Source organism: Danio rerio, chromosome 19 (genome assembly GCF_052040795.2).
Source record: "Danio rerio strain M-AB ecotype USA chromosome 19, GRCz13ab, whole genome shotgun sequence".
Taxonomy (NCBI): Eukaryota; Metazoa; Chordata; class Actinopteri; order Cypriniformes; family Danionidae; genus Danio; species Danio rerio.
The window spans coordinates 5425001-5445000 of NC_141039.2; the positions used below are offsets into that span (position 1 = coordinate 5425001).

The following is a 20000-nucleotide window of genomic DNA, read 5'->3' on the forward strand; positions in this document are numbered from 1 at the left end:
TACTACTACTAATAATAATAATAATAATATTAATAATAATAATAATAATAATTTATAAAATAACAACAATAATAATAATAATATTAATAATAATAATATCTTATAATAATAATTATACTAATAAAAGTAGTGATACATAATAATAATAATAATAATAATAATGATGATGATGATCATTTATAAAATAACAACAATAACAATAATAATAATAATAATAATAATAATAATAATAATAACTTATAATAATAATTATACTAATAAAAGTAATATTACCTTATAATAATAATAATAATAATAATAATAAAAATAATAATAACTTATGATAAGTATACTAATAAAAGTAATAATACCTTATTATAATAATAATAATAATAATCATAATAATGATGATAATTGTTAGTATTATTATTAACCACAACAACAGCGATAATATTTTATTATCAACAACAATATTAAAAATAACAATAATAAAAATAATTCCCTTCCCAAACTGAACAGAATGTAACTAAATGCCTGTTCGTTTTTGTGTACTAAATATTGCATTCATACTTCTCATACTTCACATCTCTCTCTCTTTCTCTCTCTCTCTCTCTCTTTTATATAAAGCAGCAGATCCTCATATTACTGTTAACCCTGACCCAGGCCTCCTTCATCAGTGTGTGTTGAGTGTGTTCAGCTTCAGTCAGTCTGCGAGTAAGGGAAGCATCAGTGAATGTAGGATTTCTCTCCCTGAGGACGGAAAGATGGACGGAGCTCCAGCCTTCCGCTCATCGCCGCATTAACACTTCCACAAGCCTTTTCCACAAAACCTCCAGCAGAAAGAGAGTTTTCCCTGCGGAGCGGCGGCCCACCAGGGGCTCTTTAAGGCTTTTCTTTGCTGAGTACAAGATCTCTGACAGCAGCTGTGTTTAGATTTTAGTCTTCAGGATCAGACGATGTGGTCAAACCGCACTAAAACACAAAAAAAAAAGAGGAAAAATGTCAAGACGGCAGAAACAATTCACTCAAAACATGATTGTGCTGCTTGTTTAAAATGAGCTGAAACAACAAAATCGTTGAGATTTTTTCAGGACAACTTAATTGTTTTATGTTCAATCCACTTCAGTTTGGTAACTTAATCCATTTGTGTTGGTACAACATGAATGAAATGTGTGGAATCCTGCATTTTTTACAGTGTATATGTTAATCTGAGGCGGCACGGTGGCTCAGTGGCTAGCACTGTCGCCACACAGCAAGAAGGTCGCTGGTTTGAGTCCCGGCTGAGTCAGTTGGCATATCTGTTCGGAGTTTGCATGTTTTCCTCATGTTGGTGTGTTTCCTCCGGGTGCTCCGGTTTCCCCTACAGTCCCAAGACATGTGGTATAAATGAATTGGGTAAACAAAACTGTGAGAATGTGAGAGTGTATGGGTGTTTCCCAGTACTGGGTTGCAGCTGGAAGGGCATCTGCTGCTTAAACGTATGCCAGATTAGTTGGCAGTTCATTCCGCTGTGGCAACCTCTAAAATAGAGACTAAGCTAAAGGAAAATGAATAAATGAATGTATTCTATAAGTATATTTTACTTTTTTTTCCTCCACTGTAAAATAAGATTGGCTTCATAAAAATCCTCGTAACAATTTGCATGAGTAAAATACAAGTACATTTTATTGATTTTATATTACGTACAATTAACTTGCGAAAACCATGTAGAATTGACCTAATGTTTAACCTAACTCTCGTAAATAAATTAGGCAAAAGTTAATTGATTATGATTCTGAATTTAGATTTTTTTAGATTATTCAAGTAATTTTATGTTCTTTTTAGTAAAAGAAACATTGTTATGAAGGAAATGTATATTATATTATATTATATTATATTATATTATATTATATTATATTATATTATATTATATTATATTATATTATTTTATATTATATTATATCATTTACTAATAGAATTCTAGTTATCCGTAACATTTAATTTATTACTATTAAAAATGATGAAAGATAAAATTATTACATTTTACCACACCAAAATGACTCTTTGTTTTGTCAGTATAAGCATTTCAACAGTTTAATAAAATGAAATAATCTGTTAAAATAAATAACAACAAAAAGCTTTTTTTTCAGTCAAAAATACTTTATTATAGAGGAAATAATGTTTGCTGAAGGCATTTGATGATAAAATATTGAATTAAAAAGTTATTTTTTATAATATGTTAAAATAAAAATAAATAACTTGTATTAAGTACAATTAACTCGTCAATTTCATGTCAAATTTACAAAATAAATTAAGCTAAACTTTAGTAAAAATTAAGTAAAAATGGATTACTTTCAATTTGAATTTAGGTTTAAATTTTTAATGTAAAGTTAAATTCTTTTTTAGAAACATGTTAGACATGCTAAGAAGCAAATGTGAACATATTTAAAATTGAAAGATTTTAGAAAAATTCTAGTTATCCTTGACACTTAATATTACAATTTAAAAATAATGATAGTAAATTTATTAGATTTAACCACACCAAAAGTCTTTTTAAATGAAAAATAAATAATTGATTAAAATAAATACTAATTATTAATAATTTAAAAAAAATTTCATTTAAAAATATTATATTTATTATACACAAACAAATGTTTGATAAAGACATTTAATGATACAATATTGAATCAAAAATGTTTTTTATAACACAATAAAAATATATAAATACAATTAAGTACAATAAGATACAAACAAAATGCTGTTAAAACCAAAGTGCGTGTATGTGTGTGTGTGTGTGTGTGTGTGTGTGTGTGTGTGTGTGTGTGTGTGTGTGTGTGTCTGTGTGTGTGTGCACGATTGCAGTTATTATGTACAGTATCGGGTCAAAATGTTCCCTCTTTTTAAGCCATAATAATTTGTAGCTGAAATAACTGATGACTTGTGATTTAAATAATTCAAATACAACAATTTTTTTTTATTAATTTATTACATTTAATATTTTATATTTATAACATTTAAATAACTGAAAAAGCAAGAAAAACAGAACATTCATTAATTTTCCTGTCTTAGTCCCTTATTTACCATGGGTCGCCCCAGTGGAATGAACCTCCAATTAATCCAGCATATGTTTTACACAGCGGATGGCCCTCCAGCCGCAACCCAGTGCTGGGAAACACACAAAAACTCTCACATTCACTCACACACTCATACACTATGGGCAATTTTAGTTTCTCCAATTCACCTACTATAGCGCATGTGTTTGGACTGTGGGGAAAACCGGAGCACCCGGAGAAAACCCAGACCAGCATGGGGAGAACATGCAAACTCCACACAGAAACGCCAACTGGTCCAGCTGGGACTCAAACCAGTTACCACCTTGCTTTGAGGCGATCGTGCTAACCACTGAGCCACCGTGCCGCCAAAAAAAACAGAACATATACATATGCATACATAAACTAAAAAACTGACATAAGGAAAAGCACATGAAAAAAACAACTGAATAAACCCACCAAACCACTTTATTCCATTTTATTAAAGTTATTTTTCAGACAAAATACAGCTAAAACGGTTGTACTGCGCTTGTGCCGAAGCAATTTCCTTTGAGTAACATCCTCAGAGGTTATTATAGGCCTGTCTCCAAAGGTTTATGATGCTAAAAATCTGTTTCTTTATAGAGAAAATGTGTTTTTTTTCTTCTTTTAAGCGTATGAATGTGTTATCAAAAACAGCGTAGGTATTTTTTTTCTGTGTGTTTTTTTGTTGGTTTGCTCATTTCTTGTGTGCGTGTGACCAGGATGTAATCTGGAAAAAGCAATTTATGCCGGCGTTTCTCTGCTCCATCTGCTGTTATATGGAGATAAACACTGTTGTTTCATCACTTCACAAGCATGCTAGATTTGTGCTGGTGGAAACAAAACAGCTCTCTATTTAAAAAACAAAAAAACAAAAAAAAAAGGAGATGAAAAACCCTTGAAAAACAACATCAAAATCTTCTTGATACAAAAAAGGTTCAGATGCTGAAAATAAACGTACTATAACACATTAACGTAAAATACCTTTTACTGACCTTTACATTGTTTAACCTCAATTTATTATGTTGTCAAGTAATCAAAACTGGTGAAACAGGCTTTTTATTGAAGGCTAAAACTGTAAATATGACTGATACTAAATTTAATCATTAATAATAGAAAACATCAGCAATGTAGTCAAGATCCATCACTTTATTATATATTATTTTTCGAGATCACTAAACTCATGTTTTGGAATAAAATAATAAGATGTCTCTCTTCATCACTAAAAAAGCAGCTTGTTATCTCATCATTCTGACATCTTTTCTGGGAAATTTGAAGTAAAAAAAAAATAAGAACTTCAAAACAGCAATGAAAAAAAAGCTAATTTTTTTTATTATTATAAATTTGTAATATCAAAAAATAACATTTTGTGAAACTTTCATTCTTTCATTCAAACTACATTCATTTTCCTTTGGCTTAGTTCCTGATTTTTTTTAGGGGTCGCCACAGTGGAATAAACTGCAAACTTATCCAGTATATGTTTTACACAGCGGATGCCCTTCCAGCCACAACCTGGTACTGGGAAACATGTATACACTCCTACATTCACACACACTCATAAACTATGGTCAATTGTATTTACCCAATTCACTTACAGTGCTTGTCTTTGGACTGTGGGGGAAACCGGAGCACCCGGAGAGGAGAACATGCAAACTCCACACAGAAATGCCAATTGGTCCACCCGGGACTCGAACCCGGGACTTCTTGGTGTGAGGCCACAGTGCTAACCACCTAGCCACTGCCATTTAGTGAAACTAAATAATTGAAAAAAAGTATTACATCTTTTTCTGTTACTATTTGTTGTCAGCTCACGCTTTTACTTTTTTCATAATTTCTGAACCTGCTTCAGAATGCTCTTGACCTCAGACTGAGTCGACGGTTCATCTTCTAGCAGGACAATGACCCAAAGCAAACCGCCAAAATATCAATGGACTGGATTCATAACACTCTGTGAATGTCCTTGAGTGGCCCAGCCAGAGTCCAGACCTAAATCCTATTGTACATCTCTGGAGAGATCTGAAAATGGCTGTATAATGTTGCTCCCATCCAACCTGATAGAGCTTGAGAGGTACTGCAAAGAGGAATGGGCAAAAATTCCCAAAGACAGGTGTGCCAAGCTTGTGGCTTCATATTCAAAAAGACTTGAGGCTGTGATTAATGCCAAAGATGCATCAACAAAGTATTGAGCAAAGGCTGTGAATACTGATGTACATGTGATTTTCAGCTTTTTTATTTTAAATAAATTTGTAATAATTTAAAAAACTCTTTTTTCACATTGTCATTATGGGGTTTTGAGGAAATAAATGAATTGAATCCATTTTGGAATTAGGCTGTAACATAATAAATGTGAAAAAAGTAAAGCGCTATGAATACTTTCCTGGCGCAATAAGGCGCAAAACGTGTTTAGAATGATTTGGTGTTGTTTTCAGACCAGCACTATCTTAAATTTCACGTTTTGCGCCATTTTGTTTAAATAGACAATCAATTTGCGCCACTTTGTGGACTCATGGGTGCGCTGGTCTATATAGGAGGTGTGTTAAGGCGCATTGTTGGCATGTTGCTATTTTGTGGAACTGAAATAGACAGCCCCATTGACCAACTGAAAGATGGTCCAAAGTCCAGCACAGAGCGTGTTAGTTTTTTTCCTATGCAGGTCCAAAAGCTTACACATTGCTTAATACACACAGGATGTACAGCAAAACACAAATATCTTTACAGATGAATAAATTAAAGCATTTAAAATGTTACAAAAATGATTATTTTCTACGTAAATATAAAAACCACTGTCTCCATGACTCATCTCGTTTTTTTTTTTCTGTTTATTTACGTCAATCTGCATTTGTATAATGGTATTATTATTAGCAGAATTATTTCTGCATATTTGTATTTGTTTTAATAAAAACAAGTTTAGATTTGTCCATCTATCGAGTTTTGGAGACATATGCATCCCCATATGGGGCATACGAATATGACGTGTGTGTTTGGATGTAACTCAGTTTCTTGACCACAATTTGTTTTTATTGTTCATTTATCCATTTGCTGGAAAATAGAACTGAATTTAGAAATAGTTTTGAAGCAAATCTTTGTGCTCAACAAACTAAATTAATTATGTAGGCTAATGGATGTCTTCAGTGAAGTGTGCAACACCGTTTCCTTATCCACAAAAGTAAAGGAGTAAAGTAAAGAGTAAAGTAAAGTAAAGAGAACGAATGGAGGAGGCTCATTCTTTATCCTCGCTGCAGATGCTGTGTTCAACTGTTTTCTATTTTAGGTTTTAAACACCTAAGTACACATTAGTACTAGCAAAACAGCCATTTACAGTTAATAAAATGTCTGGGAAAATGTCAACAGCCACATTAACCATAATCTGGCAACATGCTTTATTTGGTGTGGGTCAGTTTAGAACTATGATTCGTTCACACTGGAAATCTGATTCTGACCACATTTATAACAACAACGTGAACCTCTATCCAAAAATAAAAATCAGATCTGAGAAAAAAAAAATCTGATTTGAGCACTGGGAACATAATTTTCACAATCTCATGCAGGCGTTTGCAGAAGAGCTGCTGATGGCAGTAGGTGGCAGAGGCTGAGGGTACAGGGTGGCACTCAAAACACTCATCATCCACAGACGGCAGTGCTTCTGATAGGCTTACTCTATGGCAGTCTCTCTCTCTCTCTGGCTCATCTCTTTATCCGCTCATGCCGTAGAGCTCATGTTTGACAGTGGTTGGAGGAAAGCACGTCAGCTCTCTGGAGGCAGGGATTTAACAGCAAACACACTCCTATTTTGCCCCTTTTACAAGATGTAAAATATATCTTTGGTGTCTCCAAAATGTTATGGTGAAGCTACAGCTCAAAATACCCATCAGATCATTTGTTTTACAAGGTCAGCAAGTTGAAAGCCCACCAGACATGCTAGAGGTCAGTCTATGCACATTTGCCACTAAACCGAACTACATATCCCGTCATGTTCTGCAGTCACACACCGGTTTCAGGTCACCTCTTGATTATGCACACACACACAGATAAAACTGATTACATGGACTATATACACACCACACACATGTTTGCAGAGTCTTGTTATCCTGTAGTAAGCATTATAAAGCATTTTCCTCTCTAGTCTACCTGTGTTTTGATCCTTCTTTGCTTCATTACATTACAATCATTACAATACCCTGCTGAATATGTAAATATGGGAAAATTGTAGCTGTTTTGCGCCTGCCCCTTTACAGGGTTTCTGCAGGATTCATCAAATCACATTTAAGATCAATATGAATGAAATGTAAGACTTAAACAGGGCAAAACTTTAAGGTTTTTTTTTTAACTGGCAGTGGCAAACATTTTTACTTGCTCCATTCGAATACAAATGTAGTTATTTCTTAGCCACATATTTTAAATAATGCAAAAAAAAACAAAAAAAAAACAAAAAAACAAGCAAACCCTGTTTATAAACATATACTTTTTTAACATTACTTTTCTTTAATTATTAAAAACAACATTATTAAGTACTGTATGCACAACAGTCTGCTCAGGTCAGTGTCCTCACCAAGAGAATTTTTAAACAAATGTTATTGTAAGGATATATGGATGATAATCAAATCATATTGGTAAATAAAGTAAATAAACAAAACTCTATTTAAATGTTTTTAGATGGATTGTTGGCGGTTCAGTTCCCTGTGGCGACCTCTGAAATAGAGACTAAGCCTAAGGAAAAATAAATGAATAAATGTTGGTCGTACTGATTGGGTAGCTTTACATGGACAAAGGAAAATCTAAGACCTGTTTAAAAGGATTTAAGACCTGAAATACAATATTTCAGTGAATTTAAGTCTTTTAAGTCTGAAGATTTTGTTTTTGAAATCTTGAAATATTTTAGAAATTTTGTTTTGTACATTTGAAGACTTTTTAAGGTCATGTAGACACCCTTTTTTAAATGCAAACGAGCTGGTTCTTGTTATATATATTAATCAGTATAAGTGTAATTCACATCTTTGGATGATCTTTTAAAGACCTTTTTAAGAGCATTATGAATGAAATTTCAGACTTACACAAGGTTAAATGCTAAATACGTTTTAACGGCAAAGTTAAAACTTAAAAAAATAACAAATTTTATTGTAAGGAAGATATTTAAACCATATTAATAAATAAATAGAGTTAGTTAATAAACGTTTCTTAACTTTGATTGAAATATATTGCTAGTGATTGGAAGGGTGTTGACCTAATTGGGTATAGCTTTACATGGACAAAGGAAAATTAAGACCTGTTTAAAACAATTTAACATCCTATTCAACACAATATTTTAGTGGATTTAAAACTTTAAGGTTTTTGAAATTTAAGACATTTTAAGACTTTATAAGACCCTGCAGATACCCTTTATTCACATGTGTTATTAGTGTGTTTAAGCTCTCTCAGCCAACGAAATTGTTCACAGTGATGCCTTAAGGGAGTCGCACACCAGATGCGCTGCTCAGTGCTGTGACACAGTTGGAAGTATCGCATACCAGACGTGCACATTCACATGTTATTTAAAATGAAACTATTCAGATGGCACTCTGTGGCGTGGCAGAACATATGAACAGTGTACTGAGTTGTAGCTGGGTGCCGCGGACAGCCGCCGACTTGCACCAGTGTGCATACATGATAGAAATCTATGATTACAAATCTAAAATGCACAGCGCCGTTTGGTGCGACGCAACGTCGAGCAGTGCATCCAGTGAGCAACCCCCTTTGGAAGGAACATTTTACAACCCAGGCTCATTCTGAAAACGTAGTCCCATGGACGTTTCTGGAGACGTCCTGGGAGGTACCTATGGCCGCATTTAATTTTTTTAAGCGAACGTTACGGGGTGGTGGGACGCTGTTCCCTTTCGCGCTTACCGGCTGACCGCTTACCTCTGTGTGGAGGGCTTTCCCGCCGCAATCAGTTTGTCCAGTCAGCTCATCGTGTGCGCCAGCAGACTTCAGATGCGGAGAGGAGGAGTTGACCACGGCGACCGAGTTCGAGTCCGGGGAAGAGCGGTTCCAGAAATCAGGTGAGACAAAAACAGAATCCAAAAAAAATAAAGCGAACGAGTTCTTAACAGGGTGAGAACGTGGTGAAATCCGAAAACGTGGTGAAAAAAATCAGACGAGGGCTTTTCTTTTTCTAGAAGACTTATTTAAATTGTTGCTCGGGTTTAGGGAAGTGAGCGGGCGAGCGGGTCAATCGGTAAAACTGGTTGGGTTTAGGGAAGGAGGAAGGTGGGTCAACTGTCCGGTCGCGCAGTCAATCATTCGGTCAGTCAGACAGTGGCCTCTGGTGGGTTCACGCGAGAACAGCGCGGGCACGAATGGCACTTGTGAGAGACATTTGAGATCCGAAAAATCGCACACATCGGCCTCTCGCGGATTCGCATAAACAAAAACTGCACAAATACGTACCTCCTGCGACGTATTTCGCGGTCTCCAGAAACGTCCACTGGACTACGTTTTCAGAATGAGCCTGGGTTGACATTTTGGGTTAAACCTTCAACTTTCTTCGCTGAACTTTCGAGAGCTTAACAAAACATCAAACTCACCGCAAATTAAGAAGAGCATCGGCTGCATTTCATGGTGTCACGTCCATCTATCGCAATCTGAAAAACAAAAGAGCAACATTAAAACAGAAAAGCGCACTGGTAAAAATAAAACAGAGCCCTAAAAGATAAACAGTGTAAACATTGATGTATTTAAAGCCATAGCACATGTAATCAAACATATCATTTCATCTCCTTGGTGACAACAATGATTAGTTAAAGCAACATTACAGCTATTTATCAGTCTTTTTACAATTTTACTTCTAGTTTAAGCTCCTCAGCAAAAGCGTCGAGCCAAGAAAAGCTTTAAATGAACAGGTTTGTGGTTGTTTTTATTCAGTTTAAGAACTAGTTTAGATGAGATTAGACTGTGACGGGTAGTTTACCTTGTGGAACGAAGGCCTGTAAATACAGCTACCGCCATCCTCATCAGCTCTGAGGTCAGCTGGGGTCATTTAGAGGCTGTTTAGTGGACTATAGAGACGGTCGTATGACCAGAAGGGGGAGAAGAAAGAGCAAAAAACAGCAAGCAGAAATCCCCAAAAAAGAAGCACGTTCAGAAAGCCACTGCTTACATTTATACTGTATGAAAGACAATATCTGGATTTATACTCTGTCCATGTGCAACAAATTAGTCCCGTGTCTATGACTGCCATTAATAAATGAGCACGATTAAAGATATATTAGTGGATAATTAACTTCTCGGAGGAAGTCGCTTTCATGCGCCGCACCGCAGTGTGTTGTTTTCAAGTAGAAAGAATTATGGGAGATAATAAGGTACGTTTATGATTGCAAATTTATTTCATGCTGCTGGCTGCGGTGTGTTACAAATGAATTTAACAGGTTGCAATTAAATTTAATTCCACAATGGTAATTACTGTCAAAACAATCCAAATCGAATAACGCTAGAAAGTCAGTGAGGGAACTGTACTCACTTTTCTTTTAATATTTGGTTTATTTTCACTTTTTATGTGGGCTTAAATGAGTGACTCTTTTATGGGCTTTAATGATGAGACACTTTAGGTGTTAGTTTAAATTAGAAAGCTTTTCGACCAAAGTAAACAAGAAGAAAACGATGCTTCGCTTTTCTTTCAAAAAAGTTTATTTTAGAATCAACTGAGACGAGAATTAAAGGGCTTACACAAGCTTACAAAGATTATAGCTCTTAACAGAAAAGGGATTCAAAATGCCACCATCACCAGGACCACAAGAATTGTCATTACTATCACCTTTTAAACTTCAGCATACATTTGATTAGACTTTTAATAGATTTAGAAAACAGTACCAGTTAACTGAATCAACAGTGTTGGGTTTAGTAATGGCCGCTAACACTTTGCTGCGCACTTGAAATGCATTAAAACAAGTTTTAAAGGATACATGATGTGCTGCTAAGTTTGTTTTTAAAGAAACACTCCACTTTATAAAATAATAGGCTCATTTTAGAAGTCACCTATTGCAGCCTATTGTCACCTACTAGAAGTCACCTATTGATTCCCAACCCAAGGGCCCCGGGTATCAATTGGTACCGGGTTGCCAAAGACATCTTTATTTATGTTTTAGTGATTATTTGAGTCTGATTGAGCTTTTATTTTGAAAAATCTTTTGCTTTGAAAAGTGACCGCATTCGCTCGATTACATCTCGGTCACTTGAGTGCCAAAATTTAACCCACAAGCCAGCAAAATGAGTAACAAACAGATATCTCTGCAAAGTTTCTTTGCGAAGAGGAAAAGACCCAGCACTGTAAAAAAATGCTGGTTTCCACACAATTCATTCATGTTGTCCCAACTTAAATCGATTAAGTTAACTTAACACTTTTAACAAATTTATGTGGATTGAACTCAAAAATAAGTTGTCCCAATGAAATCTCAAGAATTGTCTTCAGCTCATTAAAATTAAGTAATTTAAACAAGTAAAAAAAAAAAAAACTTTTTTTTTTTGAGTGAAGGATCCATAAACTGCCAATGAATGGATCCGCAACCCATTTGTAAACAAATCAGGTGATTCCAACTGAATCCAACTGCTGTAGATCGCAAATGTTGGTGGAGGACTATTAACATATCACATTTTCTTGGCACGCAAGTTCAATATTTCTAATGGAGGCATGCATACTAGAAGCAAAATGCTCACTCCCCAGTTGAAAACATCTGGTCCATGGTAAAATTGTCAATCGATGACAGTGTTAAAAACGTTGGGGACAACTGTCTTATAGAGTTAAACAGTTGAGTTTTGCTATACATTCAGTCGATCTCCGGGTCTAGCAGGAGCACTTCTAGCTTAGCTTAGCATAATTCATTGAATCGGATTAGACCATTAGCATTTCATCAAAAATGACTGAAAAGTTTGAATAATTTTCCTATTTACAGCTTGAATTTTCTAGGCAGATATGGTTAGGCATTATACTCTCATTCTGGTCTAATAATAAAGGAATTTTGCTGCAGTACCAAGGTGCAATCATATTGCGCAAGTCTTGAAAATCCTCCATCAACAGCCATATTGCCCAAGAAAACAGCAACTTTTCATTTTCTGTCTGTCTATTTTCAAATAAAGTGGAGTGTTCCTTTAAATTCCTATCACAAGCACTGCTTTGGTTCAGTCTTTTGTTTTTTAATGCTTTATTGCTATTTTAACCCACACTGTAAAAAAAATCTTAATTACTTAACTTGAGTAAAGCAAGTAAACCCACTGCCTAAAAAGTTGACTTTACTTAAAAAAGTGAGTAAACCTGTTATAGCTTTTAAATATTGAGTTTTCGAGAATAGCACATGCTTATGATTGATCACGGCTGGTCCCGCATCAGCTAACACATGATTCATTAATCACATGATTCCTAACTTACTAGAAATAACCAGAGTTTCTTACTTCAGTTATCTTTGCCCTGAAGATTTACTCGCCCTTCCCCTTTACAAGGTGGCACGGCGGTCCAGTTGTTAGCACTGTGGCCTCACAGCAAGAATGTCACTGGTTCAGATCCTTTACAATCCGGTTGGTGTTTCAGTGCAGAGTTTGCATGTTCTCCCCATGCTCGCGTGGGTTTCCCCCGGGTCCTCTGGTTTCCTCCCACAGTCCAAAGACAAGGCACTACAGTCAAGCTCTTAACCAGAAGGTGTATCTCTTTATAGCAATATCTAATTTACTATTAGCCCTAAATAAGTTGGGAGTTCTCGAGATCTACCTGAGCTCAAACTCCCCTCTCGCCCTGCAAAAGGGAGGGAACCCTGGGCTCGAGGATCTTATGAGCCCAGGGCTCTCTCAGCATGCCAAACTCGCTTTATAATCAATCATCAGCTAGGTGTGAACTCTTGAATAACATTTAAGGTAATCATTGTACTCAGTTTTTAGGATAAAGTCAATTGGTCACTTTAAAAGGAATGGGTTTACTAACTGGAGTAAACGGAGAAAACCCGTTGCCTTACAACCCGTTGCCTCACTACAGTTAAATGAACTGCCAACTTATCCAGCATATGTTTTACCCAGCGGATGCCCTTCCAGCTGCAACCCAGTACTGGGAAACATCCATATACATTCTATCACACACACACTGTGGCCAATTTTGTTAATTCGCCTATAGTGCATGCCTTTGGACTGTAGGGGAAACCAGAGCACCCGGAGGAAACCAACGCCAACACAGGGAGAACATGCAAACTCCACACTGAAATACCGACTGGCCCAGCCGGGACTCGAACCAGGGATCTTTTTACCGTGAGGTGACAGTGCTAACCACTGAGCTACCATGTCACCCCCCAGATCAATTACTTAATAAATTTAAGTTTACCCAGTTTTTAAAGTAAAATCAACAGAAAGCAATGGGTTTACTCACTTTTTTTCAAGTAAAGTCAACTAATTGCTTTTTACAGTGTATATAACATACTAATGGAGAGCCTGAAGTGCCATATAAAGGATTAAATGTGCTATAATGCATTGGAATTGCCCAGTAAAGTGTGCAGGAGTAACTTCTAAATGGAGAAACGTCATTAACTTGAGGAGGAATCTCTCATATATCGACTCAAAATGTGAAATTCAATCAGGGATTTTAGTCACAATCGTGTTACTCCAACTTCCAATTGGATCCAAAACTGTCGATTTAGACGTTCGTGAGAAGGTCTAAAAGTAGATCGCTCGCTAGGAGAAAACACTTACTACCACAGAGCTCATTAAAGGGTTTAAAAATGTTCAACACAAAAACCAGACAAAAACTACGCAGGCTTTTCTCATCGCAAATGAAACTGCACACAGATATTTTTTGTCATCTTTTTTTCTTTTTTGAAATACGACATGCTCCTATAAGCCCTTTAACGCTGAAGAATTTCCCATTTAGAAAAAGAGAAAAGAAGGAAAACAACATGTGCACTGAGATCTCCTTTTTTTTTCTAGTTAACTTTCATTAAAGGTCAAATTTACAAGGGACACACTGAAGCTGATCACCAATCAAAAAAAAGTATCTACAAAAAAACTGAGCTGCTAAATCTAAATATCGTATACCCCATATAACTCCGCCCCCTAATCGCTAGTGCCCGCCTCCCTCTATCATAAGTGGGACTGTTTATATTCTGATTGGTTCTCTGATTTAAATGGCGTATAATCCATTGATCCGTAATACTCCATTTGTTGGGGGTCATCCATGTAACACCAGTTCCACAGGATTTTTATTCATCGTTTTTTGTCGTTTTGGTCGATTTTATTTGCAAAAAAAAAAAAGGAAAGAGAGTCCATAGAAAATCCATTACTTTGGGAGGGCACGTTGAGGACTGTAGCAGGTCAGAACCGGGAATACGGCTGATCTCTGTACACTCCTTTGCTTGTTCTTGCTGGTGGCGCTTTGTTGCGGTTGTTTGTCCATTCCTCCGGGCCTAAAGAGGGAGACAAAGAGAAGAGGTCATTAGTGGAACAGTTCTTTAGGGCTTTTTAGGACATTTCAATTAGAGCATGAAACATGCTTATCATACACTGCGGTAAAATGAGAGACCTGTCAAGATTTTCACATCAAAATAAACAAAGAAGAAAACTAGCTTAGTTACAAATAAATAAATGTAATAGATACAAACATCCTAAGTCTCCCGGAAATTCCGGGAGTCTCTATGCATTTGACTTCCGGATGCCCGCAAACGAATGATGATCTTTTGGAAATCACGTGTGTCCCACCCGCTCCTCTATAACTTAACACACCTATTTCCACAGCATCCCTGCTCTTCAGATACGTTGCGCACCCCCTCCTGCCCCGCTCTTTAGATGCACCATCCACCCCCCCGCCCGGCCACGCTCTTCTGATGCACCATCCATGCCCTCACTCTACTATGTATATATATATAAATATATATATATATATATATATATATATATATATATATATATATATATATATATATATATATACACAAACACACTCACTGGCCACTTTATTAGGTACACCTTACTACTTACTAGTACCGGATTGGCCCCACTTTTGCCTTCAGAACTGCCTTAATCCTTCGCGTCACAGATTCAACAAGCTACTGGAAATATTCCTCAGAGATTTTACTCCATATTGAAATGATAGCATCACGCAGTTGCTGCAGATTTGTTGGCTGCACATCCATGATGCTAATCTCCCGTTCCACCACATCCCAAAAATGCTTTATTGGATTGAGTCCTGGTGGCTGTGGAGGCCATTTGAGTACTGTTAACTCATTGTCATGTTCAAGAAACCAGTCTGAGATGATTCATGCTTTACGGCTTATGCTTATGTCATAAAGGGATGGACATGGTCAGCAACAACACTCAGGTAGGCCGTGTTGTGTGTTCAGAGATGCTCTTCTGCATACCTCGGTTGTAACGTGTGGTTATTTGAGTTACTGTGGCCTTTCTATCACAGGGTGTCCGCGGGGTCTTAAGAAGTCTTTAATCGTCTTAAATTTTAAATACCAAAATTTTAGGCCTTAAAACGTCTTAAATTTACTGAAATATTATATTGCAGGTCTTAAATCCTTTTAAATGGGTCTTAAGTTTCCAGGGTTTATGTGAAGCTACCCAATTGATCCAACCAACAGTCTATCCCCAACAATACATCTCAAAACTTTTAGCAAAACTATCCATATAGTTATTCATATATAATTAATATACTGATAACCGTCTGTTGTGCAAACATTCAGCTTTTAGTTATTTTTTTTAAATTGTGTTGAAATGTATAAATGTATGTATAAATCTAAGGTCTGTTTGTTTTCATACGTTATTTTAAATATGTGGCTAAGAAATAACTCATTTGATTTTGTTTATTTCTGCTAAGCCAATTTTAAAAAATCCTTAGCGTTTAACGCTTTATAAGTCTGACATTTCATTCTTCATGGTTTTAAAAATTTAAAAATTTATGGTTTGAAACCTGCAGACACCCTGTATCAGCATGAACCAGTCTGGCCATTCTACTTTGACCTCTGGCATCAACAAGACATTTGTGCCCATAGAACTGCCGCTCACTGGATATTTTGTCTTTTTTCAGACCATTCATTGTAAACCCTAGAGATGGTTGTGCGTGAAAATCCCAGTAGATCAGCAGTTTCTGAAAAGCGCAGACCAGCCCGTCTGGCACTAACAACCATGCCACGTTCAAAGTCACTTAAATCACCTTTCTTCCCCATTCTGATGCTCGGTTTGAACTGCAGCAGATCATTTTAACCAGGGCTTAAAAGCATGATCCTATGTGACTGGCTGATCAAAAGTTTGCGTTAACGAGCTGTTGGACAGGTGTACCTAATAAAGTGGCCGGTGAATAAATAAATATATAAATCTGTGTGTGTGTGTGTGTGTGTGTGTGTGTGTGTGTGTGTGTGTGTGATTTAAAGTATCAATTAATTTTGAATCATTAAAATTTTTGTTGTAGCACATTTAATTTGTTGCTTGTTGACTTTTATTTAGCATTTAATTAATAAATAAAATTTTTTGTTGCATGGGTGTATTTGTGGGAATAGTTAAAAACTCGAACCAGTGACCTTCTAGCTGTGAGGCGACAGTGCTAACCACTGTGCTATTAATCACATCCAAAATGTTTTTTTTTTGACATATGTGTTTGTGGTATATATATTTATTATGTATATGTGAAACAATTTTGGTGGCGCAGTGGGTAGCATGATCGCCTCAGAGCAAGAAGGTCGCTGGTTCGAGCCTCGGCTGGGTCAGTTGGCATTTCTATGTGGAGTTTGCATGTTCTCCCCGTGTTTGTGTGGGTTTTCTCCGGGTGCTCCGGTTTCCCTCACAAGTCCAAAGAGATGCGGAATATGTAAACTGGGTAAGCTAAATTGGCCGTAGTGTAAGTGTGCAATTAAGTGTGTGTATGGGTGCTTCCCAGTACTGGGTTGCAGCTGGAGGGGCATCTGCTATGTAAAACATGTGCGGGATAGTTTGGCGGTTCATTCCGCGGTGGCGACCTCAGATTAATAAAGGAACTAAGCCGAAAATAAAATGAATATTCAATTAATTATTTCAAATACTTACAGCAAAAGAATTCATACATCTTTCATTTTGTGTGTGTGTGTGTGTGTGTGTAGGGAATTATGACCTTGAAAACACAACATTCGCCCTGTCCCCATTAAAAGTGTACTAATACACTAGTAAGCTTGTTAAACATAGACACACTTTGCTCTTCTTCCAGCCTGACAGTGATTTGTTCATTAACACTCAGCGACCCAAACCACCTTCAGTTGTGCCTTTTACACAACGACCCCAATCTTTAACAACAACAAAACCCAAGAGTCGATGCCACCATCCGCCAACCGTCCTCCAGATAATTCAGCCGACATTCTTAGAGATCCGTCCTGCTTTTGTCCTTCACCTCCGGAAGAACAAAACAACTTTAATTGTAACAGAGGATCAAATGGCCACTTGAAAGGGCTTCAGTGAAGTGGCCTCGAGCGAGAGGTTAGCGACGCCATTAGCGTAACAGCGTAGCTCATTCAGCGGCATCCGTCTCCATGAGCTGCAGCGATATTGACACACTCTTTTGTCTGATCTCGCTCGTTTGCAGATCTTTTTAGGGACAGAAAGACACAAAGGGCTGGAAAGTCACTTGTTTTTCAGGAGAGGAGCTATAGCCAATAATCTTTAATTAGAGAGCTGTCAGTCTCAGGCATTCCTGTCTCTAAATCTGTTCATCTGGAGCCGTTTCATTGTAAATAAACAGTTGAAACGGTCAGTTATATGTTTTGTTAGCTATTATAGAGAAATTGATTAATAGAAAGTTATTAAATATCATTAACCTTCTCCTTACTGTATACTTTTAACATTCTGATTAAAGAGCAGAAAATTAATCGCTCATTTAGGGCCCTATCATACACCCGGCGCAATGTGGCGCAAGGTGCGGCGCAATAGTCTTTTGGTAGTTTCAGCTTGGCGCAAGAGTCGTTTTGAGGCGTTGCGCTACGCTGTTTAAATAGCAAATGCATTAGCGCTCATTTGTGTGCCCATAGGCGTTCTGGTCTAAAAAAGAAGGTGTTCTGAGGCGGACTGCTGGCGCGTTGCTATTTTGAGAAACTATAATAGATTTTTCATTAGACCAAAACAAACCCGGTCTAAACTCTGGCGCAGAGTTGTGCCTCGCTTACACACTGCTTAATACGCACAAGAGAGCAATAGGCAAATATCTTTACATATGAAAAAAATTTAATATTAAGGATACATATAGGATATAATAAGAATAGATATATGATATACATATGAAGGATTAAAATATTACAAAACATATTATTTTCTAGCCTACATAAATATGAAAAATCACTGCTTTTATGTCTTCTTCATCTCGGGAGGCTTTTTCAGTTCATTCATAACAATTTGCTTTTGTATAATGTTATTATTATTAGCAGTATTATTTATTATATCCATATTTATATTTGTTTTATTAAAAACAAGCTTAGATTTGCCCACCTGTCAGGTTTTAGACCATATGGGGCACAGCATGTGTTTTAGGATATAACTCAGGTTTTTGAGCACACTTTGCTATTTTGTTCATTTATTCGTTTGCTGGAAATTAGAACTGAATTTAGAAACAGTTTTTAAATGAATATTTGCGCTTAACAAACAAAAGTATTTATTTATAGACTAGTTGATGTCTGTGCATAAAGGTTTCCCTATCCAAGAGCGAAAGTGAAAGTAGATCCATTATCTCTCATTCTCACGCAGTAGATGCTCTGTTTAACAGTTTTCTGTTAAAAACTGTTAACTGTTAACTGTTTGCTTGTGAAATGCTAATTTTTTCCACTTAGACTTACTTTGCCTCCTGTAAATAGCGAATGCACTCTTGGCGCGACGCAGCTGGCTCTTAAAGGGAATGGGAGATGAGACTCTAATTGGTTTATTCTCAAAACACACCTATAACTCATTAAGAAAATAAACTCAACCCTTTTAGACCATGCGCCGAGGCGCAAAGCAGATTTTCCCGTCCGTAAATTAGCAAAAACGCATTCTGACACTCCCTGAAAGCGTTTGCACCCTGCGCTTTGCGCTCTGTGCATGGACCGTCAAAATAGAGCCCTTAGAGTTTTCGTTGATTACATTGAATACCAGTGTCACTTTAAAAATGCACAGATCTATAATGAAAGCATTTGATTGCTTGCCCACTGTAACTGTTTAAGCTTATTTAAGACAAAATTTGTTGTGTTTAAAAGAAAACCCACCAAAATTGACGTTAAGATGTAAACCAAAACCAATTGTTGATTATTTTATATATATAAAAAAACATTCATTCATCCATTTTCTTTCAGCTTAGTCCTTTATTTATCAGGGGTAGCCAAAGCGGAATAAACCGCCAACTATTTCAGTATTGTTTACACAGCACAGTACAGGAAACACCCTTACACTCACACACTACAGCTAATTTAGTTTACCCAATTCCCAAACCGGAGCACCCAGAGGAAACCCACACGAACATAGGGAGAACATGCAAACTCCACTGGGAAATGCCAATTGGCCCAGCTGGGACTCGAACCAGCAACCTTCTTGTTGTGAGGCGACAGTGCTAACCACTGAGCCACCATGCTGCCCTATAAAAAAATCTATATTTTATAAATAAATAAGATTGCAAACACACACACACACACACGTTTGTTTTTGTGAAAAGTGGGGACTTTACATAGCTTTCCATTCATTTTATACTGTCCAAACCGTATATTATATTGCCCTCACCCCACCCAACCCAAACATCACAGGAGACTGTGTGCAACATTACTCTGATTAAACTCATGCTGTGGGATTTATAAGGTTATTGAGAAATGAGGACGTCACATATGTCCTCATATTTCACCTCCTTTTTGTAAAAACATGTGTCATACCCATGTCATTATACAGATTTGTGTCCTGATATGTCACAAAAACACGTACACACACACACACACACACACACACACACACACACACACACACACACAAAAGGTTCCTTCAGCCCACAAACTTCCC

At 36.6% G+C, this 20000-nt stretch overlaps 1 protein-coding gene across 7 annotated transcripts in view; it reads right to left on the reverse strand.

Annotated features, from left to right (window-relative positions):
- Window positions 1–407: 407 nt before the first annotated feature.
- Window positions 408–20000, reverse strand: part of khdrbs3 (KH domain containing, RNA binding, signal transduction associated 3) — a 218038-nt gene continuing 198445 nt past the window's right edge. The window contains exons 9-11 of one of the 7 annotated variants that reach the window (XR_015516400.1): window positions 14312–14434; window positions 9590–9646; window positions 408–951 (exon numbers count right to left, since the gene is read on the reverse strand). Coding sequence is in view for 1 of the 7 variants with exons in the window: in XM_087295295.1 (XP_087151421.1) it covers window positions 14343–14434 (92 nt within the window). In the remaining 6 variants the exon portion in view is untranslated. Of the gene's footprint in view, window positions 952–9589; window positions 9647–10665; window positions 14435–20000 lie in introns of those variants that run through there. The other 6 variants (XR_015516398.1, XR_015516399.1, XR_015516395.1 and 3 more) reach the window with 6 other exon arrangements.